At 41.4% G+C, this 22,103-nt stretch overlaps 1 protein-coding gene across 2 annotated transcripts in view; it reads right to left on the bottom strand.

Moving 5' to 3' along the window:
• Window positions 1-22,103, bottom strand: part of EHD4 (EH domain containing 4) — a 128,308-nt gene that overhangs the window by 12,898 nt on the left and 93,307 nt on the right. For both annotated transcript variants that reach the window (XM_029598637.1, XM_029598638.1), the window contains exon 5: window positions 19,219-19,383. In XM_029598637.1, coding sequence (XP_029454497.1) covers window positions 19,219-19,383 — 165 coding nt within the window. The remainder of the gene's footprint in view (window positions 1-19,218; window positions 19,384-22,103) is intronic.

The raw sequence follows: 22,103 nt of genomic DNA, 5'->3' as shown, positions 1-22,103 counted from the left end.
AGAATGCAACAGAAAAGATGCCCTTTACACACCTATCAATATCGGGTCGCACTCGGGGGGGGATCCTCAACTTCCACCTCAGATAACCTCAATGCGGAAGTAACCTGAAGCATCAGTGCTGACGTTACAGCAGTTAGTGTAAATAGGTTTAAAGGTTTGGATAAGTTCCTAGAGGAAAAATCCATATTAATAAGCAATGGTAACTCGAGATTTATTTAATGTTTGGGTACTTGCCAGGTGCTTGTGACTTGGATTGGCCACTGTTGGACACAGGATACTGGGCTTGATGGACCCTTGGTCTGACCAAGTATGGCATTTCTTATGACCTCCCCATGGAAAAAATCTAATCAACTCTTCTCTCTCCTACCCACCCGAATGAATCTCTCTTCAGGAGATTCTATGCTGCTTCCTGCCCTATCCTCCTCAATTCTTATATATGAAGAACAATCCGGCCCTAATGAAGCCACCTCAGATTCCTCTGATCTCCATTGCTTCTGTGACTTACCCCAATCAACAGAAGGGGAGCTACTTTGGGACTGACGTTCTCCCACATCGCTCTGACCCTGTAGTACTTGAAAGGGTTGATGTAGAAATTTAAAAAATTCTGGAGAATAAGCCCCCCCCCCCCCCCCCAGAAGTGCAGGAGGCTCTCCTGCTAACAGTACTGTTGAGAAAAGTCCTCAGGCAGCAACCTTGGGAACCCATTTAGGCACTGCACTTCCCCTTTCTGCTTGCAGCATGGAGCACAACGGCTACAAAACAGCCATCGTGTCTCCTTCAAATGTTAAAACCGCTGCTTCTGAGGACTCATTTGCCTCCAGGGCTGCTAAGGGAGAGTGATTTCCTGAAAGTCACTGCTACCGCAGAAAGCGGAGCATATGGTGCACTTGCTCCCACATGATGCACAATGGTGAATTTTTTCTGCCATGGAGCTGCTTTAAATAAAGCAATCAGCCGTACTCTGAAGAGATAGTACTGGCCTGATAATGAAAGCAACTTCAAGTAAGTGCCTTTCAATATCTCTCACTTCAAATGTGGCTCTACCTAGACCTCCTCAATAAGGCAGGGTGCATAAAAGGCAACCTGGGCACTCTTCACTGTCGAGAATAATCAGGAGCCTGGCTGGGTAGAAAAGTTTGGTATAGTCACACAAGGGTCAAAAAACAAAACACAAACTACCTCTTCCTTACTGTAATACACAATGTACACAAGAAGAGGACATATCCAACAATTAATTTCATTTATTAATATAATATTAATATATAATATTAATATTAATAAATTAAATTAATTAATATATATTAATATTATATTAATAAATTAAATTAATTGTTGGATATGTCCTCTTCTTGTGTACATTGGGTAGAAAAGTCAGCAGATTTCAGCAAAAACTAGAATATGATTATGAACTAGAATATGTATACAATGCGGAATCAAACTAGAAGGCGAATGCTGTACACACAGTATATGACCATTGACCATGACTATATGTATGAGGATTTTGTAAACTGTTGTGATCATTTCTTGGAACGATGTTAAATAAAAATGCCTAAATAAATAAACAGTAGTATAAAGGCTATCTTTTGAAAGAAATTCTTTTAATTTAAAGACAAGTCCAATCAGTCAACCATCCAGTAACTGGAAGCAGAGAACCCTGGCTAGCTAGATTCCATTGATGACATACAAATACCTCATATGTGATGTCATAAAAACAATTATCTGCCTCCAATTGCTGGGTGAGAGGATGTAACCTATTGGTTCTGGACTGGTGGAGCAGGAGGAAGGGAACAGATTGCTAACCAACCTGGAAAAGACTAGCGAGAAGGGAAAAGAAGCTCTTCCTTGTCACCAGATAGATAAGTATAGTTCCCATATAGGGAATTAATTGTAACAAAATCTGGGCTAGGGGCTTCAGAGATGATAGTACAGCTTGACACAGATGTTTTTGCGAGGGAATGGGAAAGGAGAGAGATTCAATCCTACTTGCTTTTACTTAGGACCTTAGTCCCTAGGGAATAATAAAAGAAAAAAAGAACAAGATGACGTTTGACCTCTACAATTATTCCCTGCCTGCTCGTTAAACCCTCACCACACCTCCCAAAACTAAATCTCTTTGGCCAGTTTATCTTTCAATGTTATAAAATTGGGGGAAGAGGACAGATAGGACTTTGACACAAATATAATATAGATTAATTAAAAATGAGACTGGAAGTTCTATATGAAGAGAGCATTCTGACTGGCTTCCGGTGTTTTCACTTTATAACATGCAAAGGGCATGACCAGCAAAGTCCTACTGGTAACCATTAATATACTTTCCAGCAGGATGAAAGCAGACAGGTCTTTGCAACAAATCCCGGGAAAAGTTCCTTTTGCTTACTGGCATTAATGACAGAATAGTCCATCTCTAGTTTTCTGGTACTATTCAAATACCGGTACTTGAGTTGCTTAGCACAGTCATCTGCTATCTATTCAGCTGCAGTCTCATTTCTATCTTTATGCCGTGAGTGTGTCTGCATCACACCACAACCAACAGGCTGACATTTGAAGACTCATCTATTTTTCACTGGACTGGTTGGAGCAAAAGTTGTTTCGAGTTCCCTGCCTAAAACACAGTACCCGCTGGCACAGACAGCTGTTTCCAATTCACAAAGCTCATGCTGAGTAAAGTTTACCAAGCAATGGAGACAGAAAAATCTACAGCGATGCAATTCAGATTTCAAACTAACTAACCAGCTCTAACCTTTTTGTTCTTTTTTCCTTTCCACCAATTTTGCACAGTACCAACTGTTTCACTAGCTCATAGAAATGAGAGTCAAAGTAGGAAACTTGCAGGGATTTTACAAATGATATGGCAAACAATGCTGCTGAAGGAAAAAACTGACAAATTCACCCGCATTTCAAGAAAATCTTAAAGTGAATATGATTTTTTTTCCCTTTAAGTTTTTGGGCTGTGTACCAATATAGACAGGAGTAAGATTTTAACACCACTTTGTTTAGATTTTTTTTTAAATAATAAAGTATACCAGAATGCAGTGCTGTAGCTGGGCAATTTGGCACTTACGGCCAAATGAAAGTGCACCCTCACCCTGTACATGACAACATGAGCTGGGAAACTGGTAATTTTTTTTTGGGGGGGGGGGGGGGAAGGGTTTATTTAAAAGATAATGCTATTGTTATTTATAATCTATAAGTAGACAAATGTGAAAGTGGTCCCAAAAACGTGACCTCAGGTCTGTCATGGATGTGATCCTTAACCTCTATCAGAACTGACTCTTTACCTCTACACTCTACTGATTAGTAATCTCTACTTTGTTAAACAGAAGGGATTGGAATATGTGCCTTTAAGCCATCTATTGAATTGTATGATTTCTGATCTTTAATTAGGGTCTAGATCTCTAAATTGGAAAGCAGGCTCCATTACCAGGAACATTGTCATGCACCATAAAACCCTACCAAAATCAATCTCAGAATTTCATAGCAAACCTGCCGTACCATAACTGCACTAACACCCAATGTTAAGAACATAAGAAAATGCCATACTGGGTTAGACCAAGGTCCATCAAGCCCAGCATCCTGTTTCCAACAGTGGCCAATCCAGGCCATAAGAACCTGGCAAGTACCCAAAAACTAAGTCTATTCCATGTTACCATATATTTATTTATTTAGAACCTTTTATATACCGGTATTAGTGGGGGACATCATACCAGTTTACATTTGAACAGAAGGATTGAAATTACATGATAACAGGGAGAGTGAACTGGGAAGGGGATAACAAGGAGCAGCGTGGAAGAAAGATTAACGTAACAGTAACAAGCATAAGTTAACAATATAATTAATTCCTTAATATGAGGAAGTTGCGTTCACCAAGAGGCGGTGCAGGGATGGGGTGGAAAGGGAATCTATTCTGGATAAGCTTGTTTGAATAGTAGCGTTTTTAGTTTCTTTTTAAATTTGAATAAACATGGTTCGAGGCGCAGATGTACAGGGAGGGAGTTCCAGAGAGAAGGGCCTGCAATAGAGAGAACATGATCGCGAGTGGAGGAGAGGTGGGCTGTTTTCAAAGAGGGAACATGTAGGGTGCCCATGTTGATGGATCTGGTGGGACGGGTGGACTGTGGGGTGTTGAAGGGGATGTCGAGCCAATTGGAGTTATGGGCGTGGATAGATTTGTGAATTATGGTCAAGGTTTTGTAGTGAATGCGAGAGGTAATGGGGAGTCAGTGTAGGTCTTTGAGGATGGGGGTAATATTTTCGTGTTTGCGTGTGTTGGTGATAAGTCTTGCTGATGCGTTTTGCAACATTTGTAGAGGTTTTATGGTAAAAAAGGGGAGTCCTAGGAGGAGTGTGTTGCAGTAATCCAATTTTGCGGTTATGGTGGCTTGTATTACTGTGCGGAAATCTTGGGTGTACAGTAGGGGTCTGAGTTTTTTAAGTACGTTGAGCTTGAAAAATCCTGTTTTGAGAATGGAGTTGATGTACGGTTTCATATTTAGTTGATGGTCCAGGAAGACACCGAGGTCCCTAACAAACGGTTGTGCTGTGAGGAGGTTAAGTGTGGGGTTTTTGGGCTGCGGGGGGGGTGGGGGAGGGTTGCGAGGAGATGAGTAGGAGTTCAGTTTTATTAGTATTAAGGGCAAGGTGTAGGTTAGTGAGCAGTGAGTTAATGGCCGCAAGACAATTTTGCCAGTGTTCTAGGGCATCAGAAATGGAGGTGTGGATGGGGATAATGATCTGAACATCATCAGCGTAGAGGTAGAATTTGAGCTTGAGTTCAGAGAGGAGTTGGCAGAGTGGGGTGAGGTAAATATTAAAAAGGGTGGAGGAGAGAGATGAGCCTTGCGGTACTCCTTGTTGTAGAGAGTGTGAGGTGGAGATGTTGTTTCCTATTTTGACAGAGAACTTTCTGCTTACACTGCAGGGCCTTTGGCTCCTCTTAGCTAAAGCCCTTTACACAACAGGATCCTCTCCCCACACCCACTTATCCACTTTGTAAACTTTTCATTACTAAGTCTCTTACTAGATTTTTCTATTTGCTACAAGTACAACATGCCTTGTTGTCTGCATGTTTCTCTTTCATAGCTGGTTAGTTTTCTAGCCCAATCTTTTTTCTTTTTATGAATGGGATCAGCACTTACACACCACTTTAGACACTGCCTGGCCTGGTTACATGTCCAGTGCACAGAGGGGCCAATATTAAAAAAAAAAAAAAAAGCTGAGATCCTATATTAGGTGCCTACTTTCAGCCAAACTTGGGGGCCTAAGTCTTCAATGAAAATTCACACATTTAGGAGTCTATAAGTTAGGGTCCTAAATTTAGGTGCTTAGTCCTGAAAATCAGTGCCAAGCTCCTAACTTTATTTCCCTGCCCTAACTCCACCCCTGTAGCCACCCTCATTTTAGGATAAGGCGAAAGCTATCCTTATCTCCACGTTCTACCCCCTAAGTACTCCTCCCCTTTTCCTGGCCCAAGGGTCAACCCCAGTACTCGCCTCTTTCCTACCCTTAGGCACACACAGTTTGTGCAAAGAATTTCACTCAGAGAAGAGCCCTCTGCTTCCTGTTTCAGCAACTCCCCTACCAAGCAGCCTAATGGGGAGAAGAGAAGAGGGCCTGCGTGAGCAGACAAGAGTAGAGAAGGAAACAACTCTGTTCCCTAATTCAGCCTCTCCCCACCTTTCTTGCAGGGAACAGGAGGGGAAGGGAAAAATTTGGAGTGGACAGAGTAGTATAGAAAAAAAAAAAAAAAGTTATTCTGCTCCCTAATTTAAAGCCTTTCTTTGTTGATTTTTCCCCTCTGGGCTGCAGGAGTAGGGCACTTTTCTGGCAGTGGCACCTATGGCACAGGCCATATCGGCTTTAGGTTAGCTATGGCTCTGCCAAAACTGTTTTCTAATAGATACTAATGCTAGTGATCCCTTCTCTGCATTATTGACTAGAATCCTAGCTGTCCTCTGACAGCAAAGTATTTAAAACAAATATACATATATATATATACATACACACACACAATATATATATTGAGCTAAAAACTTCATATTAAACCTAGCAAATTCTTGGGATATGCCAATTAAGAGACACGTATTTGCCTTTTGAATATAGGCAAATATAGATTCATACATACCCTTCCTAGCTATATACATAGGCCTGTGCTTAAACTGTTCCAATAGGCTTATTCCTCTAAGAGAAACCATATTTATTAGTTACTCTAATTTCTTAAGTAGTGTTGAATTGTAGCTTCTCTCATTACTGCTGTGCAACATGAAAGATATGGTTTCATATAAAAATATAATTCATTAACGTAACCTTTGCAGGTCAGCCAGCAAATGAGGCAGGAATCTGTAATGTCCTTTGTCCCCCTTATCTCCTTCCACAGGTTTCAGTTATAATGCAGTGTCATAGGCACACTTTTTTCATAGCAAATGGAGCTTGCAAGGAATATTTTACAACACTGCTGTAAAATCACCACCAAAATGGAAACTTTGCTCAGAGGATCTCTGCAGAATGCTTTGAGTACATTTATAGCTGGCCCAGCAGAGAGCACTGCATTTGACATCGTCACGCTTAGCATGTAATTTACTAAACATTCTAGGAAGTGACAGACAGCCACAATGTTATCTGCATCACTGCAAAGCCGGTCTTTTGAATAACCTCTCTCGTGATGCCAGGAATGCCTAACTGCTGGAGAAGCCAGAAGAGTTGAAACTGCGCACAAAAAAATAAACCTCTCACACCTTGAATCTTCTGTATATTATAGAGCACCTCGCTGATGCGTAACACTTGCTGCCATTAGGGCCAGGTACCTGAACCGCTGCTGTGCTAGGGGCTGGGCTCAGGGCCTGAACTTTCACTCCACTCCATAAAGACCTGCTTTTTGTTGCTCTAAGGGCCAACTTTTGTCCTCTCACAGACAGGCCGATACAGTACAGTGCGCTCCGGCGGAGCGCACTGTTAACCTGAGAGTGGACACACTAGCTTTACCCCTTATTCAGTAAGGGGTAAATCGCGTTGAAAACGCGCGTCCACCCCCCCCCCCCCCCCGCCGAACCTAATAGCACCCACAACATGCAAATGCACGTTGATGGCTCTATTAGGTATGCACGATCCAGTAAGTAAAATGTGCAGCCAAGCCGCACATTTTACTTTCAGAAATTAGCGCCTACCCAAAGGTAGGTGTTAATTTCTCCGGGCACCGGGAAAGTGCACAGAAAAGCAGTAAAAACTGCTTTTCTGTGCACCCTCCGACTTAATATCATGGCGATATTAAGTCTGAGGTCTCGAAAGTAAAAAAAAAGTAAAAAAAATTTTAAAAGTGGGCCCGCGGGTTGAAAACTGGACGCTCAATTTTGCTGGCGTCTGGTTTCCGAACCCGTGGCTGGCAGCGGGTTTGAGAAAAAGATGCCGGCAAAATTGAGCGTCTGCTGTCAAACCCGCTGACAGCCGCCGCTTTTTGTCGTGGGCCCTAATTAAAATAAATTAATTTCGTGAATTGCGCGCACAGGAGAGTGGCCTGTGCGCGCGCCGGGAGAGCCTCCCGCGACTTTTACTGTATCGGCCCGAGAGGAAGGACAGAATTCTGCATTCTGTGTATAGCAGCTGCAATAAACCAACATTGCTTACTTTCTCCATTCAATCAAAGCCAATCAAACTGAGCTGTCAGAAAAACTCATTTTTAGGTGAAACATTAAAGTTCGTTAAACTGGGTTTATTTGTCTCATTAATTAGTACTGTATAATGTGTACCGATAATGGGGAAATCTAAAACTAATTTCCTATTTTATTAATTCCTCTCTCATGTTACAAACAAGGACAACTGACTACCCAAGTCACATATAAGTTAACCAGACTCTTACAGCCCTAGTTTACAAAATGAAACTGGAGTGAATGTATGTACGACTACTGGCTTGCTAAAAGAATATCTTTTTTTTTTTTTTTTTATTTTAAAGCAGACATATTCTCAAGTTAAAAATGACTCTGATTTCTATGTAATCATTTTAGTATATTTCTTTGTGCCAAACTACTGATGCTTTATAAGTTACAGTGCCCCAGTAACTGGTCAAAAACCCACCATTATATTTCACACATAGGGAGCACAGGGATAATCATTTTATGGCTTTATAACTGTTGTATTATCACCTCAGCGATCACCAGATTATTAGGACTAGTGATATTCACTTTTTATTTATTTAGCAACTTTGGATTGCTCTCCAGTACTGCACTATCAACCTACCAGCTGAGTATAAAAAAAGCAGTATCAGCCACACAATAAAAGGAATTGGAATGAGTTGGACAGGGAGTAAAAGCCACCAATTATTAAAGCAAAGCAAACTGATAGGCAATTTCCTAATTTTTAGTTCTACAAGCAAAATAGTTTGGAATTTTTCCTATGGCTCTAATGAAAATCCAAAGCAGATCTACTAATCTGCGGAAATTTACTTTGGATTTCTTCCAGAAAAACCCTTTGCACCAAATCTGACATACCTGCAAGATTTTCTGCATGTTATTTGAAATCAGGTTTCCCCCATCTATCTCCAATGATTTGCACATCTCCTTTAACTGTATTTTAATACTGACAAGACAAAATTTCACTGACTACATTGATCTGCTGAAAAGCAAACTGACAACTTAACAAATGGAGATTTTTACACACAGTAAGGTATGAAAAAAAAAAAAAAAAGACAGGAAACATTTCACTGCATATTGTTTCAGAAGTGAACTTAGGAGTTTTATCACCACTAAATCACAGACAGAAGCAGCAGCACTAACATTCCTGAAACTATCAATATGCTTGTTTCTTGGTGCTACTGCGCCCTCTGCTGGCTTTATTCTTAGGTTTTTCCCAACTTTATATTTCTGATATTTGTACTTTTTTTTTATAACAGAATATGCATAGCTTTTTGACCATATCTAATTTTGAAAACTTAATACTGCTATAATCAGAATGATGCCTGCATTGGGATCTGATGGAGTTCAGCACAGAAGCACCAAATTACTTACATTCATCATGCAGCCAAGTAGTTGAGCTCACAAAAAATTAAACACTAATATCTAAACAAAGCAAACCTGCTTACCATAAATCACGTTTTCTGTAACTAGCAGGATGCATTAGCTATTACATGTATCCTAGTTAGTAGAGCCCTGAGCTCTACTGAGCACGTGCAGGAGTTTCCATGTGGGTGTTGCCTCGTTAGCCACCTCAGTCTACATCAGAGTTAAATCTAGCTATGTAGTTGGTTCTCTAGGAAAGCAGGTGGGTATTCCATGGCTAAGTCATCTTGCTATCTATGGAAAACACCATTTATGGGTAAGCAAACTTGATAAGCAGGCTGAATTAGCCATTACTTGGGGAGTCCCAAGTTGAGAGCTGCAGCAGAACGTTTACTGAATAAGCAAACCAGACTCCACCTTGAAGAGTGAACTACAGTAAGAACAGGTTACACAAAACTGCTTGTCCGACTTTACAGTCAGCCTTGACAAACTGTTGACACAGTAACTGGACATGAAAGTATGGACTGATGACCGGGCTGCAGCTCTGTGTTCATCTTCAACAGCTACTTCTCGAAGATGAGCAACAGTAGAAGCCATAGCTCTCACAGAATTCATGACTTGCAAGCCTGCTAAGGTGTAGCAGGGTTGAATACACTCAGCCAAAGTATTCTTGGCAACCACTATGCCTAGCCCATTAGGGTTGTAGGACACAAACAGCTGAGAAGTTTGTCATGCAGTTGAGTTTGTTTTTAATTGGACAGCAAAAGAGTCTTAACCTATGTATGAAGGGATTTTTTGCCTTCATGTGCATGAAGTCTTGGAAAGAAGGTAGGCAATATAATGGATTGATTGATATGGATTGATAACCTTTGGTAGAAACCGGTTGAATTCAGAGGACTACTTTGTGGTGGACTATCTGTATATAAGGTAGATTCTGAACGAAAGCTTGGAGCTCACCAACTCATCATCTAGCTGATGTCACCACTATGAGAAACAGTACTTTCCATGTAAAAAATTTAAGCAAAACAGACTCCAATGGCTCAAAGGGAGGCTTCATCAGCTGAGAAAGGACAATACTCAAGTCCCATGGAACTGGCAGTTTTTGTACCAGAGACTTGTCATGCCATTGACTTTTCATGAATCTAGATATCAGCAGATGAATAGAATTGCTTTACTTTTCATCAGAACATGGTATGCTGCTATAGTACCAAGATGTACTCGCACCAAAGAGGTGGCGAGACATGAATCAGAAAAGGGAAGCAAGTACTTTAGCAAATGCTTAGGCTTGCAAGAAAACGGATCCAATGCATTCTTTTGGCATCACTTGGAAAATCGGTTCCATTTGAAGGCATAACTTCCAGTTGATGGATTTCTAGACAAGACTAAGTTCTAAAATATCTCTAGGCAAGAGCACTCAACATTTAAGCTGTTAGGTTGAGGGCTGAGAAGTTGGGATAATAAAAAGTGTCTCCTTGTCTTAAGTAAATACAGGGTCCATCTCCAGATGTATGGGAGGACTGCAGGAAAGTTGTACAAAATATGCAAACCATATCTGAGACCCACTGAAGTTTGAGAGTCAGTCGAGTGCGATCCTGGAGAAGCTTCTGCACTGTTCTGGCAATTAGCAGAAAAGCATACATGAGGCTTGTCCCTAATCAAGGAGGAAAGCCTCCTGAGCTAGTCAGATTGCTAGGCAGAATTGAGGAAAATTGATTCAATTTTCTGTTCTGAGGTGAACAGGTCCACTGACAGACTCCATAAGTCGAATAATCTAATCGACCACTAATTGCTGCAGAGACCACTCATATGGACGAAATACTGAGTTGATCTGCCAGCATGCTGGAAATCCCCTGAAGACAGGTGGCTTGTAGGACAGCTCATTTCCTAGCAGTCCAGTTCCAAATTTTCAGTGCTTCCTGGTAGAGAGGCCATGATCCTATGCCTCCATGCTTGACATAAAACATGATGCTTTGGTTGTCTGTTTGGATCAGGATTTTTCTGCCCTGAAGATGCACAAATGCTGAAAGAGTATCTTATTGTCCTTAACTCCAATAGGATGATTTGCAACCAGGTGCCTGGTTTGAAAGGATCCCTTAAGAATGCCCCATCCTTTGGCGGAGGTGTCTTTCACCAAGGTTACTTGATGTGGAAGTGTGCGAAGAGGAGCTCCTTCCTGTAGAACTTGGGGTTGTAACCACCAATGCAACTCTTGCTTCTTGTCCACTGTAACCTGTACCACAGTCGACATGGTTGTGTCAGCAAATTGCACTGAGATCACAGAACCCCATTGAAGGTAACTGATATGAAGGCAAGTCAGTGGGCCAACTTGGATAACTGCTGCATATGTCCCAAGATCAAATGTTTTATTTTGTGAGCCGCTTAGGATTATGGATACAGTATATAAATGCAAAAGTAAATAAAATAAAGAGCTTTTACAGTGTTTGTGATTTGCAAGCCTGCTAAGGTATAGCAGTGTTGAATATACTTAACACTCAGCCAACCAATTAGACAAAGTATTCTTGGTGACCACCACACCTAGCCTATTAGGGTTGTAGGACAAACAGCTGAGAAGTTTAGTGATAAGCTGAGTTTGTTTCTTGTAATAGGCTAAGACTTTTTTGCAGTCCAATGTATGAAAGGATTTTTCACCTTCATGTTCATGAGGTCTTGGATAGAAGGAAGGCAATACAACGATTGGTTGATATGGAAAGCAAAGACAACCTTCCGCAGAAAATTCAGCCAAGTATAGAGGACTACACTGTTGTGGAAGAATTGCATGCAAGGTGGACTGATATGTCCTCTGACCTGGTATAGGTGGTGGAACATCCTCTTCGGCGTCAAGGATAAGGTTCCTACATTTGAATGGGAGGTTTGTTGGAGGTGAGATATACCAGCTCCTGTGTTTCCAAATGAAGACCCTCTTCTAGTACCTGGATAGAATAAGGACTTGTCATTGGAAGAGGGAAGGAGTAATCTGACTCCACCACAGATCTTCGATGGGCTGCATATATTTGTACTGGTAGAGCTACTTGAGTTGAGTGGATGCATAAATAGCTTTAATGGAGAGGAATGCCTGGACACTTTGGAATAATGTGACTGCTTAGGTGGATCTTTAGTGAGTTGTGTTGAAGAATCCAGTACAGGACGAGGATGTTGCATCGATGCAAGCATCAACTGCATTATAACTGTCGTGTGTTTTTTCACCATGCATCATGGTGCCAGGTATCAGAGGACTGGATGCATCATATGGCCAAAGCATGGAAGCCTCAAGGTACACTGATGAAGCGTGAGCCATGTGTACCATGGACTTCAGTGCATAGAGTGTGGTGTGTATCATTTGTCACATGCACCAAATGTATTGGTACAAAGATTGCATCAGTGCAGCACGTACCAGTGGATGCATATCAGGTAACCCAATGCATCTTGTGTCAATGCAGCATGCGCTGATTTACCACACTACTTTGAGTGCTTATGCTTCTTCAGATGCAGGCTCAAACAGTTCCAATGACTGAAGCCACTTCTTTGATGCAGGGCGGCTGACACTACTGGACCCTGTGGCTTCAGCTTGAGTCAATGAAGTCCAAGGAGCTCCTGCTCAACTGTTTTCCTGGCAAGGCAGACGATGCTGCACTGCAAGAAGAGGATCTTCTGCGATTCCAAAGAGATTTTCACAGCTCCTCAAATTGAATTGCCGTGTTTAGTTTATTAATATTTTAATTTTATGTTAACTTACTTTATATAGACTTATTGTTTGGTGTTAATTATGATTTAAACTGTACATTGCTTGTTTTGCTAAAAAGAAAGGTGATTTATCAAATCAAGTAAAGTAAAAGAAAATTAAAGGAATGCCCGTCCACAGATGTAACAATTTTTGATCATGTTCCAAAGCCAAGGCATTGAAGAGCTCATGGCCACCAGTAAGAGGCATTACCTTGCCAAAGATGCAGTTTTTGAAACCACACTGCTGGCTTTTTCTTTTGGCCTGACAAGTTGAGGTGGCAAGGCCTGTGGAAAAATTTCCTTTTTTTTTTTTTTTTTTTTAGTACCACTGAAAAGTGCTGTTGGGGTGAGGCAGAGGTACAGAGGCAATTAGAAAAAAATGTAATGAGGAAGAATACTGAATTCAATAGTTTTAGAGAAAAATAAAGGAACAGATCAAATACACTTCCCTGCTTGTGCTTGGACAAAAGGTGACTGAGGAGACTTATAAGGCAATGCCCCTGTGGGAATTCCCACACATGCTCAGTACAGCTGAAAGATCTACTAGCTTTGAGAGAAGAGTTCGTTTGGTACTGCTGCTGGAAGATGTCACTCACATGTATTGGCTAATTCAGCCTGCTTATTGTGGAAAATGAAAAAACTCAATAAAAAGTTGGATCCTAAAGAATTTGTTTCAAGTGCCAATTGAATCAAACTTATAGGGGAAAAAATAGTATATTTTATTTACAAACACGAGGCCTTTTGATTGTGTGTTTTTCCCCTAGCAGGCTACAAACATACTTGCTTACTAGTTAAAACATTACCCATACTCTCAGAGCAAACATCAAGTTTCATTCTTAAGTCATTCAGTTAAAAACTATTTGAAGTCATGACAAGACTAAAGCCAGAGTTTTATAAACCAGTTTCACTGGACAATAGCAGTGTAAAGCAAAATTGCTTAACTATAAAAGATGTTCTCCTTATACAGCAGCACAAACAGCCACACAAGATATGTGACGTCAGAGGGCGCAAAGTCAGCCTTCACTCTTTCTAAGCCCAGAAACTTCTTCATGTATGTTTTGGCCATGCGTTGGTATTCCCGCACTAACATCACCATGCACCTCTCCCTCAGTCTATTCTCCAGTCTGCCTTCAACTTCCTGGGGAGGCGGGAATAATTGTGTGGCTGGTTGTTCTGCTATCCACAGAGAACATCTTATAGAGAACTTTGCTTTCTCCATGGACATGCATAAAATAGCCACACACTATGGACTCCCCAGCTAGGTAGGGGTTTTTTTTGGGAGGGGGGGGGGGGGAAGAGGGGGGACCTGCAGTGGTTGAGAAGGAAGTTGGCAATTTCACAGTTACTGAGCATACACTGTCCAAATATACTGTCTGCACAAGACTCCTGCTCCAAACAAAAGTGTTGAGCAAAGGTATGTATCAATGACCCTGCTGCTTTGCAGATGTCCTAAACGAAAGAGGCGTTTAGATGGGCTAATGTGGCGAAAGCTTGTAACTGATTAGCCTTTGTCATTACGGAATGACAATTTTGTGCTTCATAGCTAGCAGTTGGAGACTGATCTGACGTCAGCACGGGTACATATACCCCCCACAGGAAGTGAAGCAATTCAGTAATCTTCCTTGCAAAAGCTGTTATAGCCATATGTGTACTGACCGATCGATTAATCAACAGGATTACCCTGACCAATTGATGGTAGCTGGAGACCGCCAGTGTTCTCAACCGGAAGGCGTCGACACCCGGCAGGGTGGAAGCCCTATTATAAGCAAAACATGGCTTACCGTGAGTCAGCGAATCCCCGTGTATACCGGCAGCCGGGCTGGATGCTGAGTCCATCTGCATACACTAAGGAAAAGGAGATTACCAGGTAAGTAATCTTAACATTTCCTAGCGTGTAGCAGATGGACTCAAAACAAATGGGATGTACAAAAGCTACTCCGGACTGGGCGGGAGGCTGCCCGAGGACCGTTTAGGATTGCCCTCGCAAATGCTGTGTCCTCCCTGGCCTGAACGTCCAGACGGTAGAATCTGGAGAAGGTATGGAGGGAGGACCACGTCGCTGCTTTGCATATCTCTGCAGGCGACAGCAGCTTAGCTTCTGCCCAAGAGGCTGATTGTGCTCTGGTAGAATGAGCCTTGACCTGTAGAGGTGGTGGTTTTCCTGCCTCTACGTAGGCTGCCTTGATAACTTCTTTAATCCAGTGGGCAATGGTCGGCCGTGAGGCCGCTTCCCCTTGCTTCTTTCCGCTGTGCAGGACGAACAGGTGGTCCGTCTTTCGTACTGCTTCTGACATTTCCAGATATCTGGACAGCAGTCTGCCAATGTCGAGATGACGTAGTATTCGACCTTCTTCCGATTTCTTCAAACCTTCCGTGGTAGGCAAGGATATGGTTTGGTTGAGGTGAAAGTGGGAGACCACTTTGGGTAAAAAGGAAGGAACTGTAAGAAGATGGATAGCCTCTGGAGTGATTCTAAGAAATGGATCAAGACAGGATAGTGCTTGTATCTCTGAGAATTTAGTCAATAGAATTTGGAAAACACGCTCAGCGAGCGTGGGTAGCTCCAAACTGCTTTGGAGACGGAAATTACTGAATTGCTTCACTTCCTGTGGGGGTATATGTACCCGTGCTGACGTCACGTCTCCAACTGCTAGCACGAGCACACTATACCCATTTGTTTTGAGTCCATCTGCTACACGCTAGGAAATGATAGAATTCATAATCTGTTCCAATATTAATATTTGTGCCTTATTGTAAACCGTTATGATGGTACCTAACTTAGTGACGGTATAGAAAAATTTTAAATAAACAAACATCAAACTACTGTTGGATAGGTAGTATCCTCTGGTGGTGTTGATGCTATATTTGGCTCTGGAGATGGGTCCAATGGAGGATCTGGCGAACAGCTTCTAGGCATATAATACCATTCCTTCCATGTCTCGAGGTTTCTGTGCCAACACTTTGGCATCAATGGCTCTGCACCAATGTTGGACAGCTCCATTTGCCACAATGCCTCGGTGGAGAAGATCTAGCCCTTTGTTCTTTTTGTACTTTGGAACCTGAAGTGTCTTGAGGGGACCATTCTCTTTTTCTATGATGTTTGACTATTTGTGCCCTGATGAGCTTTTAAGTTCATATTTTTGCTCATTTTATTAGTGCCTTCCGGAACATTCTGCAATAGGGGCCACAAATTACACTGTCATAATCTGGGCCTAAGCAATGAAGTCAAGGGGTGTGTTCGTCTGCCAAAGCCATTTTGTGGTGGCTTTTTTTCACAATACTTGTGAAAGGGCTTTTCTTCTTTCTGAGGAAGATTTCATTGATGACATAAGATGGTCTACTGGCTTCTTAATCTTTTTCTTTGTAGAATCTGTCTTTTTTTTTTTTTTTTTTTATTAGTCGTAGCTGACTTCAGAGAAGATAAAATAGGACCATTCACTAAGCAGACAAAATCAGATTGCGGGAGAATTGAGTAGTGACGTTAGCTAGGAACTCCCATGCATGCCCAGAACACAAAGAATTTCTGGGCTATGAGAGAGAGTAAAGGCCAACTCAATGCGGTCTGATTTTTTTTAATTGACTTATATTCCACCTTTTGTCACTTCAAAGTGGTTTACATTCAGGTACTGTAGGTATTTCCCTATCCCCAAAGGGCTTACATTCTAAGTCTAGACATGAGGCAATGAAAGGTGAAATTACTTTCCAAGGTCACAAAGTAAGGCCATTGGATTAGAACCCTGGCTTCCCTATTTTATAGTCCATTCCTCTAACCATAGGCTACTCCTGTGTGGCTCATTTGTTATGCTTGTCCATGAAAGAAGTGCCTTTATTAGAAATTGTAAAGTGAAAATCTTACTATGCATCCATATAAGTAACACAGTGATCTCATTGCATTTGTAAGTATAGTGGACCCTTGACTTATGAACTCAATTCGTTCCAGAGAGGGCTGGTTGTAACAAGTTGGTTGTAAGTCAAGACTATTTTTTCCATAAGAAATAATGGAAATACCCATAATGCATTCTGAAACTCCCAAAGCACCCCTTACCTAACATTTTCATAATTTAAAAAAAGGGTTGTATAATGTGCGTAATTACCAGAAACATCTATAATTTTCCTAGTGTACTCACCAAAAAGTTAATTAAATGTGCCTAGCCTACCAGAAACAATTTCATACTGTACTCACCATTCAAGTTGACATCTTTGGCTTGCAGAAGGGAGGAGGAGGAGGATTCTCCCCTCCCCATCCCTTCAGAGCACATCTCTGGCCCCCAACCACTCATTTCCCCCTCCTAGCATACTCATTCCTCCCCTCCTGATACCTTGCTGTAGCCAGCTGAGTGCTACACTCCCTTTCTGCTGCTGCACAGAAGCTTCATTGGTCACCAGTGATGCTGTTGCTTGCTGCAATGCCTTGCCGGGTCTGCCTATGTGTTCCTGTGAACATTTGCATCTCTGGGTGCGCTTGAGATGGACAGGCCTCATCGGCAGCAGCAGCAGCCAATCACTGCAACAGCAGAGCTGAAGCCCCACCCACCAAGCCCAAAAAAAAAACACGATTGACAGAAAAAAACTCCCAATTAGAAGCAACTGCACGCATGAGTGGATACACATGGCCTTGGCCGGCATTCAGGTTGTAACGCAAAACTAAAATTTTGGTTGTAACCCAAGTTGTTTGTATGTCAAGCTGGTTGTAACTCGAGGGTCCACTGTAGTTTCTCTGCAATTTGACTCATTTGTGAGTTGGCATAATAATGTCAGTCACTTGAACCCTTTTATCCATAATGGCAAGAATATTACAAACAAGAATGCCACTCACATTGCTTAAACTAGTAGTTTTTCAGCCTTATTAGTTTAAGGAATCTCACCCCACCCCCACACTAGGAGGAGGAGGATCCCTTTTGGAACATCTGAGGAAGTGGGGAAAGAAGTATGAACTTGAAACCAGCTGACAAAAAAAAAAAGGAGAAACAGCTCTTTTGTCATTTCCCTCAAGCACTCTGTTAGGCTCTTGGAGAGTTTGAGCTGCACAATGCTTGAAGGAAACAGTCACTAAAGAATGGGGTTGGAGCCCAGCAGCAAACCCTGAAGAACAGAAGGTCAGCAGTCAACTTTTGGCCATTTCCCTCCTGCAATGTAAGGTTCAATGATTTTAATGAGACAGAAGGAAACAGCTGCTCTGGAAAGAGGAAGAGAAAGGGTAATAACAGCAGACAAAACCCAGGTTGAAAAACACTAACAAACCAAATAAAACAAAAAATGACATTAATAACTTTCTTCCTATCAGGGCTGTTGCTCCTTCTGGTATCCTTACTGAAATAATTTAAAAAATAGGTTATACTAATATTTTACTTTCTACAGCACACTAATCTTTGCCATGTGAACCACAACAGTACTGTAGAGGGCATGTTAAGTTTTCTTTAGTGATGAATGGAATTCACCTGCTTTCTGTTTTGCAATATTAAGGCCATTTCTACAGATTCTTTTATCTTGCACTTGTATTATGTCCCTACAATCACTGCACTTCCTTTTCTGCTTACTAGATGTTTTGGTACCAGAACCAGCCACATGATACTGTTGCCCTCTACTGGCAAGATCTATGACCATACAACGAAAAGAAATGTGTGGCAAACAATATACTGATCAATATCTCTTAACAGCATAGGACGTTTAATTGTACATACAGTTACCTACGTGGTACATGTCTGTAAATACACAGTCAAAAATATACAAAGAAGGGCCAACCAGAAAATACTAATGTGGTGGTTATGTTAGGCCCCGTAAAAATAAAGGTCAACAAAAGTTGTATCTGACACTTTACTGGATTAACTTAATACGTTTGTGATTAGCTTTCAAGAGCTATGCTCCATTAGGGCTACACAGAATCAGCTAAGATTGATGCTTAATTATACAAGTAAATTGCAGGTTGCATTTTACTTGCATTTTGGTGTGAGGGTTTAAAAAATAATAATTGACATAAAAGCAGGTAGTGAGTTGTAGGTATAGTATTTGCAGAGGGGTGAGAATACTCTGGGAGACAAAAAGGCAGTGTTAACAGCTACAGGAGGACTATGTTTAGTAACAGGTGAGGAAACCAATGCCCTATCAAATCAAGTCCTTAAGCCTCTATTTATCTATATGTAAAATCCAATGAAGAAAATATCAAACATATTTATCTCGCAGAGCATGAATAAACGAACAACATTAGACATACAGGGATGACATTCACACACATATCTAGAGATACAAATGTAAATGTGATCCCCTAACGTTGAAGGCCAGTAAAATGGTGTGCCTAATATTAGTTTCGGTTATTAACTATTATTTTCATATATTCAAGTGGACTACCATGGCAACCACACTACTTATTCCAGTGCCCTACAAAGAAGCCACTGTCAGAGAGAGTCTCCCTTGTATTCTTTTCATCCCAGTACACTGTCATCATTTCTATTATGGCCTGCACCTCCACTGCATGTTTTGCTCTTCTGTACATTTAAGTTTTTGCTGTTAAGTGTACCTGCATTCTCTTGACTTCAGGGAAATCTCCAGGTGAGATGTGGTGCTCCCGCTGCAGCTGGGTGTAGATTTCAGGTAGCTTGCTGATCAGTTCCTTCTTCTTACTCTCCTTCCCAAACACAGCAGGCATTTCCTTTCTCAGATGGCTAATAATATAAGCATGAACCTGCAACAAGGCAATGTGAGTAAATATCGCATATCAAAATCAAATGCAAGAGGAAACATGCAAAAGGCGTACTCTAATAAAAGTTTTGCCAAATGTATTATCGTATTTTCATTTAATATCTTGAAGTGGAACATTCTAAAACGGCAACACATTTTGAGCACTATCCACAATAAAATGAACATGTCGAAACTGGAAATGGTTTTCCATATGACATATCAAAATTTCATATTTCCTTTTGGGTCCCAATCATAATATTTCCCTGCCACCCAATCTCAAAGTTCAGCCTCCCTAACCTGGCCACTTTCCCATTGAGACCAATTTTTGTTTGTTATGGGACGGAAAAGATTTGGTTACTTTGATTCAAAGATAAGGGCAACATTCTGAGAGCTTAGCCACCAGGGAAATTGCAAGACTGGCACAAGAAATATAGGCCAACTAGGTGAGAAGTCTCATTACGGTTGTGATGACAGAATCAATACATTTTATAAAAAGTTCAACAACTTCCACAGTCTTCAACTGTGGGGCTTCAAGGGCTTGCAGAGCTAGCCTTATAGGCAAAACACAAAAAAATAAATAAGGGAAGAAAACCAACAATGGAACAAATGGCAGAAGTCCAAAGAAAGGCTATATGACATAGCATAAATGAACCAAGGTGATTGGTCTTCAGTGTCTGCAGTACCACCCAGTAGTACAAGAACCTCAAAGTTCTAGAACTTAGGGGAAGCTTCTTGGATTAGCCTACAGTAGGTCACATTATCCCCATCAGTAAATTATTCAGAATGCTTATTTTTGACAAGCTGACATGAATATTTCAGGCTAACTAGTTTCCTTCTTTGGTACCTAAACTTGCATATGATTATGAACAGTAACCAATGGCAGAGCAACACTCAAAATACTTGATGCAATCACAAAGTGCTCTGGCCTACCTGCAATCTCAACTGAAATAGCCTATTGCTCTACAGAACATATAGACACAGGGGTTCTAAGTGTCCAGGGGTGTTGAGGGCACATGAAAAGTGTGAGCTGGGGGAAGGGGGGGGGGGTGTCACTGGGTACTCTTACCTGTGGCAGAAATCTAAATTAGGCAGCATGAATGGTTGAAAAGTTACTGTTGGGGGGGGGGGGGGGGGGAAGGAGACACAGAGAAGGAAGACAATCTCATAAAGCTAATTTACATTATAAAAATCTGAGCAGCAAGGCAGTACATTTCTAAAGAAAAAACAGTGGTGTGAAAAGTATATGGTAGTGCTGGATAGAAATGAGTTTTTCTTGTGACCAGAGATTTTGTGGTGCTGTGCTTCAATAAATTACACATTTTACAAACATAACTCCTTTACTAATGTGAAAAGAATCTGAAAAAACTAGTCTAATGTGATTAACAGCAATCCTGCACAACAGGACTAAGAACTGAAGACAAAGAACTACTCTAACAGAGCAGCGATTACACAGAGTACCAGCAGTGCACGTATAAGGCAGACGCAGTCTTCAAAGAGATCATTTTCTTCATTCCAATGGAATGAGAATACCTTCAAAAATGTTTCCAAACCAGGAGCAGACAATCATGCAGGCCTGACAAGGCGAAGGTAAAGAAGCTGGTTTTTAATAGTGGCACCAACTGAAACTAAATTTCACCTAATAGCTCTAGTCAAGAAACAGAAAACAAGAGGGGTGGGGGAAGGACTGAGGCAGAGAAAATATTTTAAGGAACATCCAATACTTATTTGCTTTCTTGGTTTATTTTTATTTCTATAATTAGAAAAAGTAACTAAAACATAATGAAATACAAAACTAACAAAGGAAAGCATAGGGAAAACAATTTTAAATAAATCTGTTGCACTTGAAGCAGAAGTGCCATGCCGCATCTCCTGGAAAACTATCCTGATGCTCCATCTTTCACATGAGGTAGGGACATATCCTCCATCTACAAGAGCAGAGCTTTTAATTCATAATCAGGCAAAATAATTCATTCATTTCAGCAATCCTTCAGCTGATTTAAATAGCATGTATCCGCTCAATCCACTACTCTTGGTGGCTTACTTTTCAGCGCCCACTTTAACGCACACATGGTGCCCGCAAGGGGAGCGCCATGCGATATGCAAATTAGGGGATTGCACTTGCGCAACCTTAGCACCCCCTTGCTAACGTGACCCCGCGGTTACTGGCAGTCTGCCGGTTATGAAAACCGACGCCGAGCATATCGGCGTCAGTCTTCAAAGTGGCCGGCAGAGGGTTTTTTCCCTTTAACTTTTAAAAAAGTGCAGAAAAGCATTTTTTTTCGGATTTTCTGTACTTTTTTTCAGTGCGCTCAGCTATTAACGCCTGCTCCAGGCAGGCGTCAATATCTGAGCAATAAATGTGCGTCTGAGACGCACATTTATCTTTTTGCATTTGGAGTGAATGAGTAATAGGCTCATTCACGTGCATTTGCATGTGATGAGCGCTATCTCATTCACTTCGCGGGCGCACGTTAAATAGGCGCTAATCCCCCTGTTGCATTAGGGGGTGGATTAGCGCCTATTTAACCCACGTTCGACAGTGGGTTAAACAGTGCACTAGGCTGAGTGCACTGTATTGCATTGGCCCCTAAGAGAGTCAAGTCCTTTCATGATTTTGTAGACCTCTATCATATCCCCCCCCTTGGTCGATTCTTCTCTAAACTGAACAGCACTAACTTATTTATTTTAAGCATTTTATATACCGCGATACGTTGGGAACATCAT

This window comes from Rhinatrema bivittatum, chromosome 4, assembly GCF_901001135.1.
Source record: "Rhinatrema bivittatum chromosome 4, aRhiBiv1.1, whole genome shotgun sequence".
In the NCBI taxonomy this organism is placed as follows: Eukaryota; Metazoa; Chordata; class Amphibia; order Gymnophiona; family Rhinatrematidae; genus Rhinatrema; species Rhinatrema bivittatum.
This window is presented reverse-complemented; position numbering and strand designations above follow the sequence as displayed.